At 42.0% G+C, this 22,866-nt stretch overlaps 2 protein-coding genes across 2 annotated transcripts in view; one reads left to right on the top strand and one right to left on the bottom strand.

Annotated features, from left to right (window-relative positions):
• The first annotated feature begins 868 nt into the window (after nt 1-868).
• MOB3B (MOB kinase activator 3B) overlaps nt 869-22,866 on the top strand; it is a 155,565-nt gene continuing 133,567 nt past the window's right edge. The window contains exon 1 of the mRNA XM_084834631.1: nt 869-1,174. The gene's annotated coding sequence lies outside the window, so the exon portion shown is untranslated. The remainder of the gene's footprint in view (nt 1,175-22,866) is intronic.
• Nucleotides 16,245-16,841, bottom strand: LOC146352670 (interferon tau-2-like). The gene has a single exon (XM_084829673.1). The coding sequence runs from the start codon at nt 16,839-16,841 to the stop codon at nt 16,245-16,247; it is 597 nt and encodes a 198-aa protein (XP_084685799.1).

Below are 22,866 nucleotides of genomic sequence, written 5' to 3'. Positions count from 1 at the left end.
AACAGTGCCCATAAAAGCTTAGGTCAGAATAAAGGTGTTCGTTTTTAAGGTGCCACAAGACTCTTTGTTGTTGTTTCTTCATACAGTGCATAGTTAACAGTATGGAAGTCCCAACCACAAGATGTAGAGTTGGATGCCAACTTGGGCTAGATGTATCATAGAATCATAGAATAGTAGGGTTGGAAGGGGCCTACAAGGCCATCGAGTCCAACCCCCTGCTCAGTGCAGGAATCCAAGTCAGAGCATCCCTGACAGATGGCTGTCCAGCCTCGTCTTGAAGGCCTCCAGTGTGGGAGATTAGAAATTTTCACGGTGGATACGGCTGCCAATGGCCGCTGGTCATGATGGCTCTATGCTACTTCTAGTATCAGAGGCAACATCGCTTCTGAATACCTGTCGCTGGGGAGCATGAGCAAGTGGGTGCTACTGTGGGCATGTCCTGCTTGTGGGCTTGCCATGGGCATCTGGCTGGGCACTGTGGGTCCAGAATGCTGGACTAGAGAGGCTTTTGGTCTAATCCAGCATGGCTCGTCCAATGTTCTTCAGGTGCCAGAAGGGTGTTTGTCGTTCTCTGCTGCAAAGGACTAACAGCCGCTATCTTTCTGGGGTGGTTGTTTCAGAGTAAACGTGCTGCTGAGGATTATGCGGTCCGTCAGCGAAGCAGAGAAGAGAGGAAACGCCTCTCCCAGACGACGCTTTGTCCTCCCAGGGGCCTTCATCATCCCCTGCTCCCCACCCCCCGGTTGCTTTTTCCCTTTTCGTTGGGGATGGAAACTTTAGCCACAGTCCCTGGCCGGCTGGCCGGCTTTTGCAAGGGAGGGCTGCAGTGCCCAGCAGCGTCCACCAGGGGGCTTGCCTGGGCTCCGTCGCGTATTCAACAGCGCGAGTCCCCGGCGGAGTGCGCGGCGTTGGTTGATGTGGCGGCGGCGGCGCTGCGCGTGAGACGGGGTCTTTTCTCTCTCTCTTTTTCTTCCGAAGACACGAGGAAAGGGGAGCGGCGTGGGTATACCTCCCTGCTCGTTGCGGTAGAGCCCCTGCCTGTCCGTCCGGCGTGTTCTCTTTGGTACTGACTTGCGTGGGATTGCATTGCCGCCCCCGCCCGCCCAGAAATCTTGGATTGTGGAAGTAAAGAAAGAGAAGGAGAGAAACTGCAGCCAGTCCCAGCGGGTTGGAGGTAAATCCCAGAGAAGCAGCTGCCTCTTAATCAGGCTCTCCCCCTCCCCCGTCCCCGTGATCCTGTTTGCTTTTCCTACCCCCCATTCCCCCCCCCCTACCCGGGATCTTGTGTGTGCCTCTCCTTGGAAGCGGAGGAGGGAAAACTGCGCATCTTGGAATTGTGCAAGAATGTGTAGTAAAAGTTGGCACCCCCTCCTCTCTTCCTTCACTCATGGCAGCAGAATCGCAGCCCGCGCCAACTCGTTTCCTCGGAAGCCAGCCCCACGGGAGCCTGAGGGGATTGGCTTACTCCCGAGGAAGCGCGGAATAGGATTGCGGGTCAGCGGCCCCATCCTATGCGTGTTAACTCGGAAACCAGCCCCACTGAGTTCAGGGGAACATACCCCTCAGCAAGACCGAGAAAGGGCGTGCAGATTTCCACCGTTGGTGCTTTTTTTTTTGTGGTATAATTTAACCTATGTATTTAATTTCCAAAGGCTGGACGTTTCGGACCCTTTTAATATCTCGTGCTCTTCTGTTCCCTTTTCTCTCCCAATGGCTGTGTATGATCGTTTGAATTAAGAGCCTGCAACAACAAAATAAGTGCTTGCTTTCAAAGCCTTGTTGCCTCGTTGGGAGTCATGTGCTCTTGCTCCGTCGCTTTTCACAGGAACAAGGATCAATAGTGTATGAACAGGGAAGAGGGAATTGCGGCTTAAAGCAAACGGGGGTGGGTGGGGGAGACTGCAAACGGGGGTTGGGGGGAAAAGACTCGGCACCTGGTGATCGTTTGGAGGTCGCAATCGGTGTTGTGGCTTTTGTTGTAAAATCTAGTCCAATGAGAGACCTTTCTTTCCTTTTTTACCGACATGAAATGTTATGAACCAACCACATTTCACACATCAACCCAATTGCGCACTCTTATGCATGTCTGCTCTGAAGTAAACACCAATGAGTTTAATAGAACTTATTGCCAGTTAAGTATGTAAAGGATTGCGGCCTTAAAGTCCTTGTTTTTAAAAGGGGAAACCGCATATTTTTTTTTTCTGGGGAGCTGGCTTGAATCTTCTCTTTTGGATCTTCTGTCAAACATCTGGATTTTCAGCCCCTCCCTTCCATGCAGTGCTAGAGTATTGGGGGGCGGGGAGAGGTCTTTTCTCTTTCCCATCAGATTATTTTTTAAAAAAATCTCTCTAGTAGGCATGAATCAACAGACATCTCCAGAGAAGGCTTTTCTTTTTGCTTGTACACCCCTTTTGAAAAGTACCTGGCAAAAACAAAAAAGAATTACCCAAGGAAACAAAAAATGGTGAATGGGCTTTTGTTTGCCTATTGTTAAAACTCCCAAATAGCTAGAGCAGGGTGGGAACTTGGAAACAGCAGCATTTTAAAATCCTGCTGATGAATGATTTAAAAAATGGGAGAGCATATATTAAAGACAAATCTGGTAAGGAAGAGGAAATAAGCGGGAGGGGCACATTTAAAAAAAATAAAAATCCCAGGTGGTGAGAAGTGGGGGCAGGGGCATTATTCCTTGCTCTGACCAGACTATCCTTTTATTTTCTACTTAAGGGATTTGCTTGGCATCTGTTAAGGAAGCTCTTATTTTACTGCCTTGAGGGAGTCTCAGACTGGTTATTCTGGGTCTGTTGCTTTGAATAGGTTTGATTTGTATCTCTGCAGGGAGGTGAAGCCCGAAATAAAAAAAAGGGGTCAATAAGTGTGTTTTATCTGGCAACGGTGGGGGGGAGGGCTTCCATCCCACAGTGGCGGGGGTGGGTCGGGGGAAGAATAATAGGGCCGTTCTTAACTTTGGCCAGCCGCCTTGTCCTATCCCCTCTCTGCTGCCTTAAAGCGGGAATCTCAAAAATGGAGCCTCTTTCTTCAATCAGCAGCTATTCATCCGAACTGCCTGCTGTGCTGAGGGGAAAGGAGGCCCTGAGCCAAAGCTTGGGGACTGGTGAACTGTTTGTCACCTTCTCAGGCAAAGCTCATTACAAATGGAAATGACACGTAGTTATATAAATGTAAGGTAGAGGAGAGGTTGAGTTGAGCCAGGTTTTATATAAAGTGTACATATTTCATCAAATGAGCCTGAGGGGTTAGCACAGCTTGAGGTGAAAACTCCCAGGTGAATTCTGAGAAATGTAGCATTTCCATCTTCTGACCAGGCAAATTATAGGCAGGCTGGTTGTTTGTTTGTTCAGTGGGATAAAGCAAACAGGGCAACTGGGGATTTATTGGAGCCACTCTGTAATTGTCGGTATCTGGTGACAATTGTTTAAATTATTTTAATTGTGAAAATGTGGAGTGGAAAATAGGTCACGAGTAGTCATTACAGCCTTCTTATTAGCCTACACAGCAATTACAGTTTTCAGTGTAGATATGTCAAACAGAATGTGTAACATTAGGCATTATATGCCTACAAAACAAATTTACCCACATTAGTTCATTTGCTGTTACTCAGGATCTGTTTGCTTTCCCTTGAAATGGAAGACAGGGCTGACTGAAGATTTTTCCGACACAGAAATTCCATTTTCATAAACAGTGACAACAACAACATGGACATATTTTTGGCCCTTATTCACTGTTTGTGCCTCTGTGGAAGGAACTAATGAGAGAAGCTTCATTTGCTGAAATTACCTCTGTCAGGAACCTGCTAAAGGACCAGGACCTCTGACAAGAAAACACGTTGGCAACCCTGCTGGACGCTATGCTGTGTGAAGAAGTACGGATCCTTTACTACAGGAAACTTATTATTTCTGCTTTATTAATACAGTGCCATCAGTGTATTTTGCAGTACTTTGCAATGGATTCCTTGCGGAGTAACATAAAAAGACAGGCCCCTGCCCATACAGCTTACAAACTTAAATTTACTCAGAAACTGTACATTTCCAAAAATAAAATAGCCATTCGTACTGTGTGTAGAAATACACAAATGGCCCTTCAGCTTTGTTTTCAGGATTCCAGGCTGCTACCATGCTCTGCGCTGTAAAACCTACACTGTGCTCTGCAGTGACCTGACCACAGTTTAGTTTTCTTCTTTCCTTATAGATAACCTCGGGAGATGTGAGTGGGCATTAATCTCTCTTTCAGTGTGTGGAAAACCCTACTTAACATCCCATCTTTGCACTCATCTCTCCAGCTTTAAGGGAAGTTGAAGTGTGCAGGTGGTTGCTGGTGGTTTCAGAAATGGGGCTTTGTGACAATGATGTACTGACGCAGAGCAGCTCTTGGACTTGCCACTGTGGTCAGGGCTCCTGTGGGAAAGCTGTGCTGCAGTACGCAGTTGCTCAGCTCCGCCTTTTGCAAAGCTTGAAGGATCACTTGCCTGTCTCTTGGGAGGTGTGTCTGGCATTTACCTATTATGGGAAAGTGTATTTTGTGCTTGCCTGCTGTGTTATGTTTGAACTCGGCATTTTGAAAACAGTTCAGGGGTTACTGTGTAAAACGGCATCTAAATGTTTTTATAGAGTTAACTGCATACCAGAGTTCAGAATGCAAAAAATTATTAAGTATGCATGTTTTTACATTTTCTAATTTGCAAATATAACAATAACAAAGCAAAAGCTGGGGGGGACCACAAAAGAGAGAAAAGAAGAAATAAAAAACATCATAAAACGTATCCATGCACCATAATCATCTACATCACTCTTAATATAAAAAGAAAAAGAGGGGAAAAGGAGGTTTTAACACTTCCATTTCAAATATATACATTGATATAAGCATTCCAGAACCTGGTACATTTACGAAGGGACTAGGGTGTCAAACTGGGTCTGAACTGAAAACACAATTGTGTCTTAATTTTTTTTTTTTTGGACCGGGAATGGAACAGAACCTAAACTATTGTTTCAGAATCCCCGTTGAACCCAAACCAAAGAGAACCTGAAGAAGGAGGGAAAAAATAATGGTTACTGATTCAGAATGAAGTTTAGGGATGGGGAAGAAAAGCCCGAACTGACATGGTTAGATACTTGCTGGAATAAATCATAACCTTATTAAATAGATATTCTGGAAGATTTTAAATACGTTTGGGGCTTGTCCAGACATAGGTACTCACAATGCTTGGCAAGCAGGATGCATGCTTCTGTTTTAAGGCTGTAGAGAGGACTGAAGATTAAATGCTACCATGTTACCTTATAAACCAAACCTGAACTTTTTCAGGTGTGCCAAATGAGTAACTGAACCTCTTATTACTTGAACCAATGCATCAGTTCATTCCATTCAAAGCTGAATGGATAAGAATGAAATCACAGTGCTTTTGATTAAATGTAGAAGGCACTGGCAGGGCTTTGTATTCTCTTAAGCTTAAAATAAAAGAAAAATTCTGTGCCAACCAAAGGTGAATTACACAACTTGTAATGGTATGCAGATGCGTACAGGTAGGCTTATTTTGTATCATTCGGCTTCTGATAGTCATGGAGAAGGGGAAATAACTATGCAGGGTGCAATAACCTCTTCTGTCCCATCTGGCTTCAGAAACAGCCCTTTGTAAAGATCATCAAGGGAAGGAAGTGAAGGACTGGTGTTATTCCTAGGGGATAGAAGGTTTGATTTGAGGGAAGGGTCATAGCTGAGTGGCAGAACACACTGTTTTGCACACAGAACATCCCAGGCTTAATCCACGGCATCCCCAGTGAAATGGTTAGAGAGCAGGCGACTGGAAAGACCTCTGCCTGAGTTTCTGGAGCAGCCTTCCCCAGCCTGGTGCCCTCCAGATGTTTTGGACTACAATTCCCATTCCTCCTGACACATGAATGTATGTTTGTGTACAAATGAGGAAAGAGGCCGATGGTGCAGAAACCAAACGAAGGGGAGCAGACGTGGAGGGGATGCGGGCACAGGCAGCAAAGGCCTCCATATCCTCAAATACATGTTGTAAACAAATCCGGGGATTTCAGATTAGATCAAAGCCCCAGGTCAGGTTGGGTTCGACCTTGGCCAGAGTCAGGCCTGCACAACTTGTAACCTGTTGAACTGAGTGAACACAGCCCACCAACCAATGCATTGTTTAAATCCTTTAAATCCTCGTCCACCTTTTTCAAGTCCCAAGCAGGTAGCAAAAACAGCTATCCAGTTTTTGGTGGGTTGCAGACATGTAGGGCGAGCTGTGTTTGACTTGATGGGTCACAAAGTGCTCGAGCCTGCCCTAAATTATATGCTTAAATCCATGAGATGATTCTGTTTAGCTCTAATGAGGGCAACAGTTTCTCTTCCTGTCTGCAATTGGCTGGCTCCCTTTACTGATCAGAGGCTGAAAACTGATGGCTAATACAATGGTGCTGAAAGCTTGTTCAGGTCATAGAATAGTAGGGTTGGAAGAGGCCTACAAGGCCATCAACTATCTGTTGTTGTTGTTGTTCAGTCGTTCAGTCGTGTCCGACTCTTCGTGACCCCATGGACCATAGCACGCCAAGCCTTCCTGTCCTGCACTCTCTCCTGGAGCGTGCTCAAGTCCATATTCATTGCATCAGTGATGATCATAAACACTACAGATTGTTGATTCAGCAGCAACCCTGATTAGTGTGAGCGGGCACCCCCCCCAAAAAAAAATCTGAGGTAATACATTAGCAGAGGTAGGCATTGTTTATGATTCTAGGAATACCTTTTCTTATTGTCAGTTTTCCTGTTTAGCTTCCGATTAAGCAGTAAGGATTACATCAACAAGTCAGAGAAGAAGGCAATTGAAAAGAGTTGCTATCCCAGGATTAGCTGACTCATTTTTGAACTCGAAGAGGGCTGTTGCTATCAGCTTTGATGCAAATCACCAGATACGGACAAGCTTTTGGACTAAACTTTTTCCCTCATATATGTCATCTTGTCCTATCAATGAAGGCTGCACTTCTCTGTAACAGCGAGCGTGCCATGCCTCAGTGCACAGAATGAAAGGCGTCCTTTGTTCAGAAGTGATTAAAATACAAAAATGCCAACTGGAGGAACTGCTAAGCCCAAAGCAAAGTGTAGCTTTAGGGGATAGCAACTGGAGATGCTTGGGTTAAATCCAGTCCTCTGACAGAATTGTCCTCCAACCTGGAAGTGGTATGTAAAAAGTGCCATTTGTAGCAACTTGCTGGCAAACCAGATCAGAGGAAAAGGGTTGAAGTACTTGACCCTCCACCCCTCACTGTCTTCTCAGTAACCCTTTGGGAAAAGTAGTGGCTGAACAGGGGTGTAGCATATAATAGCATTTCTAGTCTAATTACCCAGAAGATGCATCCTGAGTGAAATGGTTTCTTCATTTGGTATCAGAAATTGCATCTGCTTTTTCCTCAACATCTGTCCCCCACAATCAAACTCCTCCCAACCATTTAGTCATTTCACCATTTATGAAACCCTGATTTAAGTAAGATTCAAAAGAAAAAGCAAGCATGCATGCATAGAATGAAAGTCTACCACCCCGCTTGAGGATGCTTAAATTATCGATTTAGTAAAACATATCAAACACCATTGAAATCAAGTTGTATTGTTTTACTAATCCACAAGGTTTGAGCAAAGTAAGATACATTTAGTCTGAAGGCAAACTGTGTATTTGGCAAAATATCTCTTGGTTGTCATCTCACAAAATTGAAGAAAATATATTTATAACTTTGGAAAACATACAGCACAATCCTAAACTTGTTTGTTCAGAAGTATCCCATTTACTGCATTTACGCCCAGGTACAGATGTGTATAGGATTGCAGTCACAAAGGCCTTTCCAAATGATGGGTCTTTTGTGGGGATAATGGCCTCGTTTGCATATAACATGGTGTGGTTTGTTGAAATCATGTCCGGTTCTTACTGTTGCTTCTTGACCCTCGTACAGCTTTCTAAGGAGACAGGTAAGGTGGTCTGGTACTCCCATCTCTTTCAGAATTTGCAACAGTTTGTTGTGATCCACACAGTCAAAGGCTTTAGCGTAGTCAATGAAGCAGAAATAGACATTTCTGGAATTCTCTTGCTTTTTCCATGATCCAGCGAATGTTGGCGATTTGATCTCTAGTTCCTCTGCCTCTTCGAAACCCAGCTTGTACTTCTGGTAGTTCTCGGTTCACATACTGCTGAAGCCTAACTTGTAGGATTTTGAGCATCACCTTGCTGGCATGTGAAATGAGCGCAATTGTGTGGTAGTTTGAACACTCTTTGGCATTGCCCTTCTTTGGAATTGGAATGTAAATTGACCTTTTCCAGTCCTGTGGCCACTGTGGAGTGTTCCAAATGTTTTGGCATATTGAGTGCAGCACATTACAGGATCATCTTTTAGGATTTTAAATAGCTCAGCTGGAATACTGTCCTCTCCACCAGCTTTGTTGTTAGTAATGCTTCCTAAGGCCCACTTGACTTCACTCTCGAGGTTGTCCGGCTCAAGTTCAGTGACCGCACTATCATGGCTATCAGGGACATTCAGATCTTTCCTGTATAGTTCTGTGTATTCTTTCCACTTCTTCTTAATCTCATCTGCTTCTGTTAGGTCCCTGCCTTCTTTGTCCTTTATCATGCCGGTCTTTGCACAAAACGTTCCCTTGAAATCTCCGATTTTTTTGGAAAGATCTCTAGTCTTTCCCATTCTATTGTTTTCCTAGATTTCTTTGCATTGTTAATTTAGGAAGGCCTTCTTGTCTCTCCTTGCTATTCTCTGGAACTCTGCATTCAGTTGGATATATCTTCCCCTTTCTCCCTTGCTTTTCACTTCCCTTCTTTCCTCAGCTACTTGTAAAGCCTCATCAGACAGCCCCTTTGCTTTCTTGCATTTCTTTTTCTTTGGGATGGATTGAGTTGCTGCTTCCTGAACAATGTTACGGACCTCCATCCATAGTTCCTCAGGCACTCTGTCTATCAGGTCTAATCCCTGAAATCTATTCCTCACCTCCACTGTATATTCAGAAGGGATATGATTTAGGTCATACCTGAATGGTTTAGTGGTTTTCCCTACGTTCTTCAATTTAAGCTGAACTTTTGCAACAAGAAGCTCATGATCTGAGCCACAGTCAGCTCCAGGTCTTGTTTTTACTGACTGTATAGAGCTTGTCCATCTTTGGCTGCAAAGTACATAATCAATCTGATTTCGATTTTGACCATCTGGTGATGTCCATGTGTAGAGTCGCCTCTTGTGCTGTTGGAAAAGAGTGTTTGCTATGATCAGCGTGTTCTCTTGGCAAAACTCTATTAGCCTTTGTCCTGCTTCATTTTGTACACCAAGGCCATGCTTGCCTGTTATCCCAGTTATTTCTTGACTTCCTTCTTTAGCATTCCAATCCCCTGTGATGAAATGGTGTTTCAAGAACAAAAAATCTTTTTTTGGTGTTAGTTCTAGAAGGTGTTGTAGGTCTTCATAGAACCGATCAACCTCAGCTTCTTTGGCCTCAGTGGTTGGGGCATGGACTTGAATTACTGTGATGTTGAATGGTTTGCCTTGGATTTGTACTGAGATCATTCTATCGTTTTTGAGATTGTACCCCAGTACTTCTTTTCCCACCCTTTTGTTGACTATGAGTGCTACTCCATTTCTTCTAAGGGATTCTTGCCCACAGTAGTAGATATAATGGTATAACGCAATTCATGGCTAATGCAACAAACCATAGGTAACATAAACCAAAGGTATGCCATAGCATAACATTATGTGCAAGTGTAGCCACTGTATTTTCTGAGCAGCTGAAGTTCACGCGCTGTTGATACATGCACTGTTGTCTTGCTGGTGTGGAAAGTGGTTACAAAAGTATTGCAGGTGTCTATTAGATCAGGGCTGGGGAACCTTTGGCTGACCAGATATTGTTGGACTCCCACCTCCCATTATCCCCAGCCAGAATGTCCAAGGATGATAGGAGTTGTCCAACTTCTTCTGGAGGGCTACAGATTCTCTAGCCCTATATATTGCCTGTGACATGGGTGGCAGTGAGCTTTGAAACTCTTCTCCATCCCCTCTTGTCTGTAACATAATGTGACTCTGCCTTCCATTTTATTTATTTATTTTTAATTGTTGTAGTGTTGAGAGCTACTCTGTTGGAGCACTCCAGTGACCTAAAAGAGAAAAGGATGGGGAGGAATACCAGCAAGGGCCTGCTATTTTGCATTAAGCCTTTTGCATTTGTACGCCATTAGATTTATGTATGAGGTTTGTGCCTTGTTATTCTTCCAAAGCATTCAGAATGGTTTACACCCGGTTTCCAGGAGGTTTCAGTACTTGCAGCCAGACATGCTTAGCTTTAGCAGTAGAACTGTCATATGTGTCTTAGGCTATTTTGCACAAGTGTGAATGAAGTAATAGAATAAACTGTTTAGCCTCACTCGTTTTGAATTCTCCAGGCACTGTGTGGTCACAGAAATATTTATCCCCCCTTCACCTTCTCAAGACAGTTGCATGTTGTACGATGACACCACTCTTCACAACAAAAGGCATTAACATTGCTAAATGCAGAGGAGTGCTCAGAATGAAGAGGGTTTTGCTCTGTTTTGGAATGGAGGTTGGGTAGAACACTGAAATGTTCATAGTGAGATTTCCCAACCATCATGCTCTTGTATGTGCATGTAGCTGTATCCAGTTTTTCTAGAGGACATTAATCCAACTCAGTGCATCCACTGGCACTTGCTTGCCAGGTTCATCCAGAGGAATGATCCTCCTTTCCCTCTGTTTACAAAGGAAAACCTCTGTATACAAAGGGGTGGGAAACTTCAGACACAGGGCCCAAATCCAATCCTCCCAGGTTCTCAATGCAGCACTCTAGGGTTCTCCAGATGGCCATGCCCCCTTCGTCCAACTACTGATTGTCTGATGGTTTCCTGACTTTTGTGAAGTTCTTTCCCAAGTCTAATGCAGCAAGCCGATCTCGTCTGAGCTAAGCAGGTTCAGCCCAGGTTAGTACTTGGATGGGAGACCAGGAATCAGGCTTCCTGCACTGAGCAGGGGGTTGGACTCAGTGGTCTTGTAGGCCCCTTCCAACCCATTGATTCTATGAAATCTAAAATCTATAAAAGGTTGAAATGCCTCTCCTAAGGCTTAGTTACTGGCATTAAGACCTTTAAGGTACATTATGCTGGCATTTTTTGTAATTGGGCCCTGTTCCTTTTACGTTTGGTCTCTGCCCCCTTTTCCTTCAGCCCTGCCTACCAGTAGAATGTGGCCCCCAAGAGCTTCTCCAAAAATTGAATTAGACCCTCAGGCTGCAAGAGGTTCCACAACCCTTCCCTAGTTAGACACCTTCATAACCTCAGGCTCTTCACAGAAACATGACTGCAGTCAAGCAAGGCAGAGAAGAAGAGAGAGTGAAGACTGGTCTTCTGTTTTTTGTGTGGTTAAATTTGCTAAGCAGTCTAAAAGTGCTTTGTATATTAGAAGTGCTATACGAGAGTTTTAAGAATAATACAGAATTAATTGTGAATGACACAGATGGTGATTTGGTTGACCAACTCATATGTCTGTGTTTCTGTTCTTCAGTAAATGCAAAGTTGGCAAAATTTAGCAGTAGCAAAATGTAATGCTAGTCGCAGTTGTTCTTGGAATGTTGTGGTTGACTTCCAACATCCATATCACTTGAATTCCAAATGGATTGTTGGGCAAAGGCTTCTTTCACCTGTTCCCAACAGAAAAGATTTGGGAGTGTGGAATTATTATATTATTGCCAGTTTAACTAGTTCAGAATAAATATGGTAAGAATGGGTTTACTGTATCATCCCCAGTTCCACCTAACCTCCTAACTTCCTTTTTATATTTTTCCCTCTAAAGGAAGAACGCTGGCAAGGCCAGGGCTGGAAAATGCTCCCCTCCCTTCTCTCCTCCAAGTCCACCGGAACCTCCCCCCCCGGTTTTGACCTCTGTGAGGTCCTCTGAGGCCACTTTTGTGACCTCAGAAAACAGGGGCTGTGATACTTTTGGGAGCGGCAGAAAGGGATCGGATTGTGTAGTCCCCCTGCCAAAGTTGTAGCGGTATCTATGGCTTTAGTAGGGGGAATCCAAGAAACTCTATGGTCTCTGGACACTCTGCAGAAACCACAGGATTCCTCTGTCAGTCACAAAGCCTAAATAATTCATTTAAATTTAATACATTTATGGTAGTTATAAATGATCCTGTGTGGGCTATAGTATTGGAATGACTTAAGTCATCCTTCCCAACCTGGTGCCCTATCGATGTGCTGGAGTACAACTCCCATCATCCACAGCCAGCATGGCCATTTGGAGGGCACCAGGTTGGGGAACTCTGACCTAGGGTTATTATTGTAATTGAAATCATTTTAATAGTTTTTTAATAATGAATTTAAATGTATTTTGTAAGATTTATATGTTAACCGTTTAGAGATGTTTTTCTATTAAGTGGAATGTTGTTGTTAACAAAATATTCTGCCCTTCTCTTTTCTGTTTATGTTATTTCCCTTGAAAATCTCCCAACCTCCTTGAGCAGTTTGTTCTATGCTGCACGTATCTGATCTCCAGAATACTTACTATAGGGAGGGGCTTAATCCTTGTTTTTGTTCTCCTCCCCCACAACTATAATCCTTGTCAGCTTTTTTTTTTAATGTACTTGTGCAAAGTTAAATACGTCTGTGCATCTAGGGCAGGGATGCAGAACCTTTTATGGCCTAGGTGCTGAATTCCAATTTGGGAAGGGTCTTGGGGGCCACATTCCAGAAGAGGGCAGGGCTAAGGGCACAGCAGGCAGGGCCAAGGACAGAGTAGGTGCAGCCAAAGCAAAGTAGGTTTGGCCAAATGTAATTTGTAACAACTGGGACATTTTGCCACCAACCATACAAAGTGCAAAATCCAATCACTGACTGGAGATAAGAGCAGATGTTTCCTTCACAGGGCTAGAGGGAGAAGGAGTGGGACCTGAAGAGGAAGCTTGCAGCTGGATGGGAACTCCTCCGGCTGGAGGTTCCCCTCTGTGATCTACTGAATCCCAGAAGTATATAGAAACCACTCCCTTTTGACAGCAGGGTGTTGGTGGTGGTGGCTCTGCTTCTAAACTGACAGGCAGTTGACCACCCATAATAGCTTCTTGGTTGTTCTGGCACATATCAAAATTGCAGCTATTTATGCTTGAGTGTACAATGGGAAGTATATGGCAAAAATGTGCATCTGCAAATACATGGCATTAAATGTTGCAGTTCTGTATAAATAGATCAGTACGGTAGAAAATTGCTGTACTGAGCTTGTGTGTTGAGACGAGTGATATGGGTTTTCCAGAAAATGTTGAACTGGAAATGTTTCCAGTGGAAATTAAGTTAATGTGCATAGGGTCATTTGCATAGGAAAACTTTCATCAGGAAATGCTCTGATGCCCTAGAAAGATCTAATTAAGCATGTTTATTTTACTTGTATTTAGTGAACAAAACTAAACCATTTTTTGTCCCAATACCCCAGAAGTATTTTACCTGATATAGTTGACCAAAAAATTAACACATGCTTATTGTGATTTAAATGTTATATTATGTAGAAATTTGTATTGAAATACTTGTAAAGATTTAAAGACAATAGTATGTACTTCCCATATATTGTTTAAATTTAAGAAAAAAAACCCAAAGGTACTGAAAACTGTTGACACTAATTTTAGCAACTTAAAAGAAATGTGCATGGTATACTGACAACCACTCATCTGCTTCAACAGAGTTCAACTTTCTTCCAGTATGGTTGTTAGGACATCTTCAGTTGTGCTCTCACTATTTATTAGTTCCATTTCACTCTGAGACACATATGTATTTTCTCACATACTTGCTAAGAATAATAACTTAAAACATTAATTTCAACTTTGAAATGGCTAAGCTTTTCTAATATTGTATTTGGAATTGGCTTACATTCATTTTTACTAATGAACTTGTGAAACGGAAAATTTTCCTCAGAAAAATAAAGTACTGGAAAATTTTCTGACCCGTGTCACTGGTTTGTGTCTATTTTTATCAAGACTCTTTTGGGAAAGAATTTTATGCTGTTAAAGTCTTTGCTGCATTCTCTAGGATGAGGTTAGGTCATCAGATATGATGATGAAGATGATTATCACTATGCGTGGTGCTTTACAAAGAACAAGAAGAAGTGTCTCTGCTCTGAATAGATTGCCATGTATAATTCAGAACACGGGAGACAACAAAGGAAGAGCAGGGAAATGGAGGCAGGGATAAACTGGCAAAGAATATGCATTTGTTTCAGTTGCCAGTTTTTGGGCTTAGTGACAGGAGGATAGCGAGAGTTGGGGGTGACGATCCTGGGCAGGGGCATGAGAGCAGAGAAGTAAGGGGGGGTGTTGCTATGGAGGGCTTTGAAGGTAAGGACAAAGAGCTCTGTCTGGATCCAGAGGCAGACAGGAATCCTGAGGAGGGATTTGAGGAGGCGTGTCACATGGTCACATCAAAGAACAGTGAATGATTTTGGCGGCAGAGTGCTGGACTGAGGTGAGACAACGGGAGACAAGTGAGGAGAAGGTTGTAGTAATCAAGTTGAGTTGACAATTATCTTTCAGATCTCCATTTGTATGCGTTAATAAAAGTATTATGAGTAATGATGGAATGACATAGCAGTCATAATTGGTGTCATACCCCCCTTTCCTGCTTTGATGGAAAACATTGTGTGAATCCATCTAGGAATCCACAAGCTGTGAACCTTGTTTTAGCCGCGGGGGGCGGGGGGGGGGAGGAGTTATTGGGACCATGGCACAAGGGAAAGGGTTAATCCCCTACATGTTAAAAAAACCCCCGATTCAAATCATGATTTAAATTGTGAAGGAAAAAGGCTGATTTAAATTATAGATTTAAGTCAGGTTTCCCATGTTGAAATTCATATATTTGCTGAATAAGCAGTTATACCAACTGATTGCTGTAACCGTAAGAGTATATTGGTTTGCAACTAAAAAGAGCTTTGGTATGGCCTTTTGTGTCATGTCTCTTTGCAATGCTTAGTAAATTTTAGATGTTTTAAAAGTGGTGGTAATAATAAAATATTAATAATGCGTTTGATAAATAGTAATGACTCAGTCTTAAGGTGTAGGCTTTAACATCTTTAACATCAGTCTTAAGATGTAGGCTTTAACAGGCTTTAACAACAAAGATGTAGGCTTTAACATCTTTGTGCTAAATTTGGAGTTCCTTGTAAACCAGCTTATTTTTTTAAAAAGAAAAGATGATATAATTGATTTTTTTAAACAAACTCTGGCTTAATTTTTTAAACAATGATCTTAATTTTTTTTTAAATCTTTAAAAATGTATAATTGTTCCCAAAGGTCATTTGTTCTAATCTTCTGCATTGACCACAATCCTTCATGCAGAAATGTAGCTAGCACATTAGTAGGTATTATTCAGATTAAATTGTAAGTTGGGAACAATACATGTTCAGTGATACCTTACAAAGTTTTAAATTATGTATGTCTACCTATATATTAAAATTAGATTTCACTTAAACTTCCTACAACATCTGATATACTACTGCAGCTGATATACAAACTGATATACAAAATCTGTGTGACCCTCAAATGATGTATTTTTCATAATTCCAATTGCTGTAAATTTGACATCTCTGAATACAAGCCTCCAGGAATTTTTGTTGTGTAAGATCCTTCAACATGAATGGGACTTGCACCGTTGGCTGCATTCACACATCACTTTAAGTAATAAAACACTATGGCTTAATAAACCAGGATGTGAACAAGCATGTTTGCTCCCACTTTGTGCAAGCTAAGCAGAAAGGGAATAGCTTTGTGTGATGTTCAAACCCAGGATTATTGCTAAGTGTGCCCAAACATGCCGGGATTTGTAAACCAGCAACAAACTCTGGTTGAAAGTGGATTTACAATCCAAGCTCCTTTGTGGTCACTTAGCCATAATCCTGGGTTCAGGTGTCATGCAAAGCTATTCCCTTCCTTGTTACTTTACCTGTTCAAACAAAGGGAGGAGCAGGCAAACTGTTTGCACCATCATGCCAGTTGTTAACATTCTGGTTTATTAAGCTATAATTTTTTTACTTAAAGCAAAAATTTACTCTACTGATCAGTTCCTGTTCATTTCAGGAAGTCCTCTACATGAGAGTTTCCCAGTGTTCTGCATTGTAGGAGGACTTCTGAAAAATGCAGAGTACTCCTAAAATTGGTCTTCTACCCACCCCTCAGCTCTTATGGAAATACTGCTTTTAAAAATTGCCTTACCACTTAAGCTCGTTGAGAAGCTGGGTTATGGAGAGAAAGCATACTTTCATTTCTAAGAAGATCATTTCCCAGGCACACTGACTTTGTTGATTGTCATTTAGGAAATTGTTCATTCTTTGGAAATATCTTTTGAATTTCAGAGTCGAGGGATATGACGCTACACTGTCACAGGTCATCAGACCATTCTGTATCTCTGTTGCACCACAGCATGTCTCTAGTGCTTTTATTTGCTGGTGAAGGCTGTTCTGTAGGTTTCCGATGCACGTTGAGTTCCAGACATCATTGGGATGGTCTTTGCTAAGGAAGTAGAAAATCTGTTGAAGGATCTCGTAGATAATAATTCCACTGGCTCTCGTAATACCTGTGAGGGCTTCCAGTGGAAACCTAAAGTCTGTTGTTTCATATATGCATTGCAGAGGAAACTGTTCACTCATTCTGCAGAGATGGTGCAAGTTGGTCTGGATCATTTCTTTCCACTGGGCATGAAGGATGGGACATCTTGAAAATGAGAGTTGGCTGGATTGTGCGCATTTGCCAGAGAGTACCAGCATGAGGCAAACTTGTAAGCTATAGTTACTAGCAATGATGGCCATGATGATCAAGTTGTTGTAATTGCTTTGTTTCCTGGAGTCTCTTTAAATATATTTTGGAGACTATAGCTATCTGCCACATTCTGAATTTATTTTACATATTAATCATAATATTGTATTAATCATAATATGATTTGTTTCTTCCAGACACTAAATGCCTTTGAGGGGCATTGTTGGTTACTTTCAGTTTCTTTTAAAAGAGTTCTACCTTCCTGTAAAAACTTGGCTATTAAAGTGTAACTTAGGGTGGCAGTGGGGAAAAGATGGTGGGGCGGGGGGGGGCTTGGAGAGGCAGCAGGAGGACAGCAAAGTTTGGAGAGGCAGCTGGGAGTGCAGTGGGGGTGGGAAGATGGGAGGCAGCATGAAGCAAATGGGGGAGGGAGACAGAGGGGGTGCTATGGGTTGAGAGGAGGAAGGAGGTTTGTGTAAGTATATATGTATGTTTATGTAAATGGTTACATGTGTCTACTAAATTATTAGATAATTTAGGATTGGTAATGAACTTTTTAGTAGGAATATTCATGGTTATTTCCATATTTTAGTCCTGCTTTATGGATGTATTTATGAAATTGGGAGAGCCAATGTAGGTAATGGTTAAAGTGTTGGACAAGGCCCAGGGAAACCCAGGTTCAAATTTCCACACAGCTGTGAAGCTCATTGGGTGACCTTGGACCAGTCACCATCTCTCAACTTAATCTATCTCACAGGGTTGCTATGAGGATAAAATGGGGAAGGGGGACCCTTAGCTCATTGCAAGGAGGATGGTATAAAAATGTTAAAAGCATACATATAAATACAAAACTGGTTCATGTTTCCTAGCTTCCTCGAAAGAATCTTGGGAATTGGGGAGGGTGCCAAGAACTGATAGCCCCCTCATCAAACTACAGTCTCCAGTATTTGAGATGAAAGGAAGGGAATGATTACTGAAGTGAGGGAGTAATTGGAGGGACAGAATGACTACTGAAGACTAATTTAAGTCTGGACTATTTATACACTCTACGATTCTCCACTGTTCGTTGATGTCTAGAAAATATTCCTTTTGATTTTATTTAGTTATTTATTGATACTCCATCTTTTCCCCTACTTATCCTCATAACAACTTTGTGAGGTAAGTTAGATTGAGAGTTGTTGACTGGCCCAAAGGTTGCTCAGTGAGCTTCATATCTAGGTGGGGGTTTGAGCTTGAGTCTCCCCTGCCCTAATCCAGCATCGTAGCCACTATAGTCCCTGGTTAGCGATATTTCTAATGTACCCAACCAGCAACAGGTCTTGTTCTTGGTCATTGTAAAATTTGGTAACTCTAGCATTTGGTGTTCTTAGATTTCTATATATGAACACTTCTAAATGCAATATTAGTAACTTGTAGGGCAATTCTATGCATGTCTGTGCAGAAATTAGTCTTGTTGAGTTCAGTGGAACTTTCAGGTAGTCTTAGGTAAGTGTATAGGATTACTGCCTCTGAAATCTATTTGCAACTTCTTTGAGCATTTCTCAAAATTATACTTGTGAAAAGGCTGGGGCAATCATTTGTCTTGGCTTTAGCTGCTTCATATCTCCTTTGAAACCATGTTAGAATATAAACATTGGATTAAACAAAAAGGCATGTTAAGTAGCAAACACAAATTCAGCAGATCATAGCATAACACATTATTTCATTTTGGTGTTACAATCGCCCATGCTATACAATAATTGTGGGAACATTCACACTAGATGTGTTTTCTTGCTGCAGGAGGGAATCCAGTGACTATTTCTTTATTATAAACATGCTGCCTTTCCGTGAATCGTGCTCAACATGACCCATGATAATAATGACAAACAAAATTAAAAGAACAAAATCTCAGATTGAAAAATTAAAAAGCAAGATATAAGCAGGGTTAAAACATTACCCCCAAACAGATAAAATATTAACAATATAAACTGTAGCAAGAGCATAAAATGAATAGGTTTAAAGGCTAAGGCATGTCTCAACAGAGAGGTCTACCCACAGCAGTGAAAAGCCACCAACCAACAAGGGGTGGGGGCGGGGAAGGGAAGGCAAACCTTTCTAGGGGAGAGCATTCCACAATCTGGGTTGACAAGTGGTAAATTTGAAGTGCAGGTGTTCATCATGACAGTCCCTGTAGCCACGCTCACAGGGAGAGTCCAAACATGGAGGCAGCTGTGTTGATCCATGCCTATCTGTGTGTATGTATTACAGTTGTTGGCATGGCTCACAACAATGTATTGTTGGGTACATCCATTGCCCTCCTTCCCCTACCTCCCAGCTACTGTCGGGATTGCAGCTAAGCTCAGAGGGAACAGAGGGAGATGGATGAAATCCTGGTCCCTGCTAATCAAAATGTACTGGTGCTTTGACCCTGTGAACCCTGGCTCCACTACACCACTGGGGGTGGCCACAGAAAAGGCCTCTTTCTTGTTCCTGCCAAATGCAGAAATTAGCGAGATACACAAGAGAGCTTCTCCGGAAGGATCACATGGCAGCAAGCGGTCCTTCGAGTGTCCCTATGCCATATAGGGCTTTAAAGGTAATAAGCAGAACTTTGAATTGGATGGCTTTCTCAAGCTTTTGGATTTCCCTGATGAGAATATGTGTACATGAAGTAGGAACAACCCCCCCCCCCCGCAAAGACGAAAGATGCACAAACTGTGAAAAAGAGGTTGGGAGGGACTCTAGGTCAGTTAGTGGAGTGCATGCTTTGCATGAAGAAAGCCCCAGGTTCAATTTTTGCATCCCCAGTTGAGAAAGGGTCTGACAAAAGCTGATGGAAAGGACCTCTGCTGGAGATCATGGACAGCCACTGCCAGCCCGAGTAGACCATACTGGGCTAGATGGACCAATGGCCTGAGTTTGTATAAGGCAGTTTTTTGTGTTCCTATATTGCATCATCAGACTGTAAATTTGGACATGGGTAATAAAGAGAGTAATAAATTTGGGTAATAAAGAGAGCATCAGTTTCTCATGCATTCTGTGGCCCCCTTGATTGTAGTATCTGGATATGTTCTCTTTTTGAAAAGGTTGGACCCTAGTGTGAAATGTGCAAGGAACAGGAGCAATCCTGGGACTATGGAAAGATGCACATCTCAACCTCAAAACCATGCGTCTTTGGTCATTTTCTGCCTATTTTGCAACACAGTTTTTCAAAGCATGCATAGAAAGATGTAATGTCAGAAGCATCAATTGCATTGGGGTAGTCCTGTTGTCTTCAGTGTAGCTATCCCAGTGCGGCTATCGAATTGCTCCTGGAAAACACTAGATTCCACAGTCTTTAGCAACTTGGCATGACTTTTTGGCTAAATTCAACCAGCTCATCAGCCTGTAAAAAACATACTCATATGGATTGCTTTCCCAAATGTCTTCCCACACAGGAGGACATAGTGTTACGTTTGTCTGTAGGAACCCTTATAACTAGTATGTAACAAATCAATATTAAAATGATGTGCGCAGATTCATGTTAAGTTTGTGTCTCCTTAAAACAGGTGAGCAAGCGCTCTGAAAATATTTCTCATTATAAATTTGGCATATGTGGCTATGAGAATGTCCACCTTTCTCAAAGGGCTAGTTACAAACTGTTATAAAAAACACATTTTCCATTCCCCAAATCCTCATTCACAGATATGCTAATTGCCCTACCCCAAGAATAAACTACACCTGCACTGGTTGGATGCTAGCTGCAAATAATATACCTTTTATTTTTCACCATGAAGCTACATAACTATATGGGCCAAATGATTAACAGCATGCTAAGCATTATTAGATAGGAAAGACAGATACTAGACATAATGATTCAGACAATGCACTCTCATTTATGATTCTGTGCCTCTGGCATCTTTGGCAAGAATAGCTATCTAGTTTAAGTGAAAATGCTTTTCAATCCAAAGTATGAGTAAAGAAACCATCATTTGCATTACTCATAACAGGCAGTATTTTTGCTTTGTGGGTTGAAAGGAAAGTAGGCATCTAAAATCCATCACAAATTGTCTACTTCGATGGATGGTGGCTCTTCTGAGTTTCAGATAGGGTGTTTTCCCATCCTGCTACGTGTATCCTTTAGGTAAAAATGCCAGGTATTAAACCTGGGACATTCTGTATGCAAAGCATGCGTTCTAGGACTGTGCTAAGGACCCTGCCCAAATGGTCATGTTGGTATGAGTTTACATTAGCCTTGCAAATAAATTACCACAAGTTACTAGCCCACAAAAAAGTTTACTAGCTTGCCTTCCCATGTATACCTGCATAAATAATTTGTAGCCCAGAAGATGAAAGAGATCAAGCTTACAAAGAACAAAGTACAGAACCATAGCTTTTAAGTCAGAATTTTAGAGAAAGCACAGAATAAAAAACTCAAAACAGTAACTAGATCTGGATCTTCTGAAATCATCTCTTGGGACTTTATGGTATTTGAAGTTGAATTGCTTGTCTTAAAATTGAATTTTGTTGTACATGCCTCTGAAGGGTTTATTATATTTTTCTTTTTTTGAAACAATAATTTTTATTTTTTAAATTTTTTTTGCCATCTCTGCCAGCTCCATCATTTTCATGATCCACTCGCTCACAGTTGATATTGTTTCATTCTTCCACTTTTGTACATACAATAACCTTGCAGCCGTTGTCATGTAGAGAAAGAAGGTTTCCCCCCCCTTCTCTTTTATGTGTTTATCTGTTAGTCCCAATGAAAAAGTTTCTGGCTTTAATTCTATAGTAGTCTTTAATATTCTTTGAGCCAAAGTCTGTATTCGTTTCCAAAATATTTTAGCTTTTTTACAAGTCCACCATAAATTATAAAACATTCCCTCTTGATCTTCTCATTTCCAACATTTTCCAGAAACACCTTTATATAGTTTAGACAATTTAAACGGTGACATATATACCATCTATACATCATCTTATAAAAATTCTCTTGAAGACTTGTACATAAAGTATTATTATATTTTTCTATATTAGAATCCTATTTGTGCAAAGGCCTTCTTTTAAAAATGTATATTTTAGTAATGGAAGGCTTACTCTATGAAAATAAATATAACAGGATGTACAAATGGGTATTTCAGAGAGTAGTACAATCATATTTGTAAGATGAATTTGGTTTATTCATTTGATGTAGCTTTTAAGGAACGTTTCTGTACGATTTTCCTGCAGTGGTATTGCATCTTGTTTTTTGTTGTTTTTTTTAAGTTTGCTAACGCAACAGGGAAACTCAGGAGGTGTGAAGCAAAGAACACAGATTCTATGTCTATATGATGCTGGAGCAAAGTGATTTTTGTAATTATGAAAGAGATAATAGGGATCAATTCTTCATTTAACTTGCAAGTCTGTAAATTAATTAGGGCGCAGTCTTATTCAGATAGACGGATGCCTCCGAACTTGGAGGTGACCGCCTATCCAGTGCAGGGCAGGAGAAGCACAGAGGGGATCATTCCCTCCGCGCTTTTCCTGCCCTGCATTTTCGGCTAGACAGCCGATTGCGGCTCTCTAGCCACGGGAGGGCAGAGCGGGGGAGGAGGCTGCTGTACGACCTATTGGATGTGTCGTACAGGCATTTACGCCCTTCCCATCCCGGAATGCCCTCCAGGAATGCCCCATTTTGGCCGCTCCACACTCCGCTTGTGAGGGCGGAGCATGGGGCTGTTCCATGCTGCCTCTGAGGCAGCATAGAAGTAGGGGGAGGTCAGCTCCTGGAAAACCAGATATGCTATGGCCATCTAGCTGCTGTCTAGCAGCTATAGGATTGCTCCCTTAATTTCAAGGGCTATAAAACTAATGGGCAATTTGCTGACAGTGGCCAAACAGGCTGTAGCAAATGAACTGGAAAAACTAAAGAGAAACCATAAAAGAGAAGTGGACTAACATATAATGCGGGTGAATAAAACAATAGCATTTAAGCACATGTGGATTCATGCGGCTTCCCAGTTGGTAGAACCAACTGTTCATTGCTGCTACTGCTTCATTATTATTAATATTAAAGTTATTGTTTGTTTGTTTGTTAATTACATTTCTGTACTCCCCAATGCTGAAGCTCTCTGAGCAGTTCAC

Source organism: Heloderma suspectum, chromosome 2 (assembly GCF_057233095.1).
Source record: "Heloderma suspectum isolate Gila_16-S chromosome 2, 16-S_ref, whole genome shotgun sequence".
Taxonomy (NCBI): domain Eukaryota; kingdom Metazoa; phylum Chordata; class Lepidosauria; order Squamata; family Helodermatidae; genus Heloderma; species Heloderma suspectum.
The sequence above is the reverse complement of the archived record's forward strand: the minus strand, read 5'-3'. Positions and strand labels throughout refer to the sequence as shown.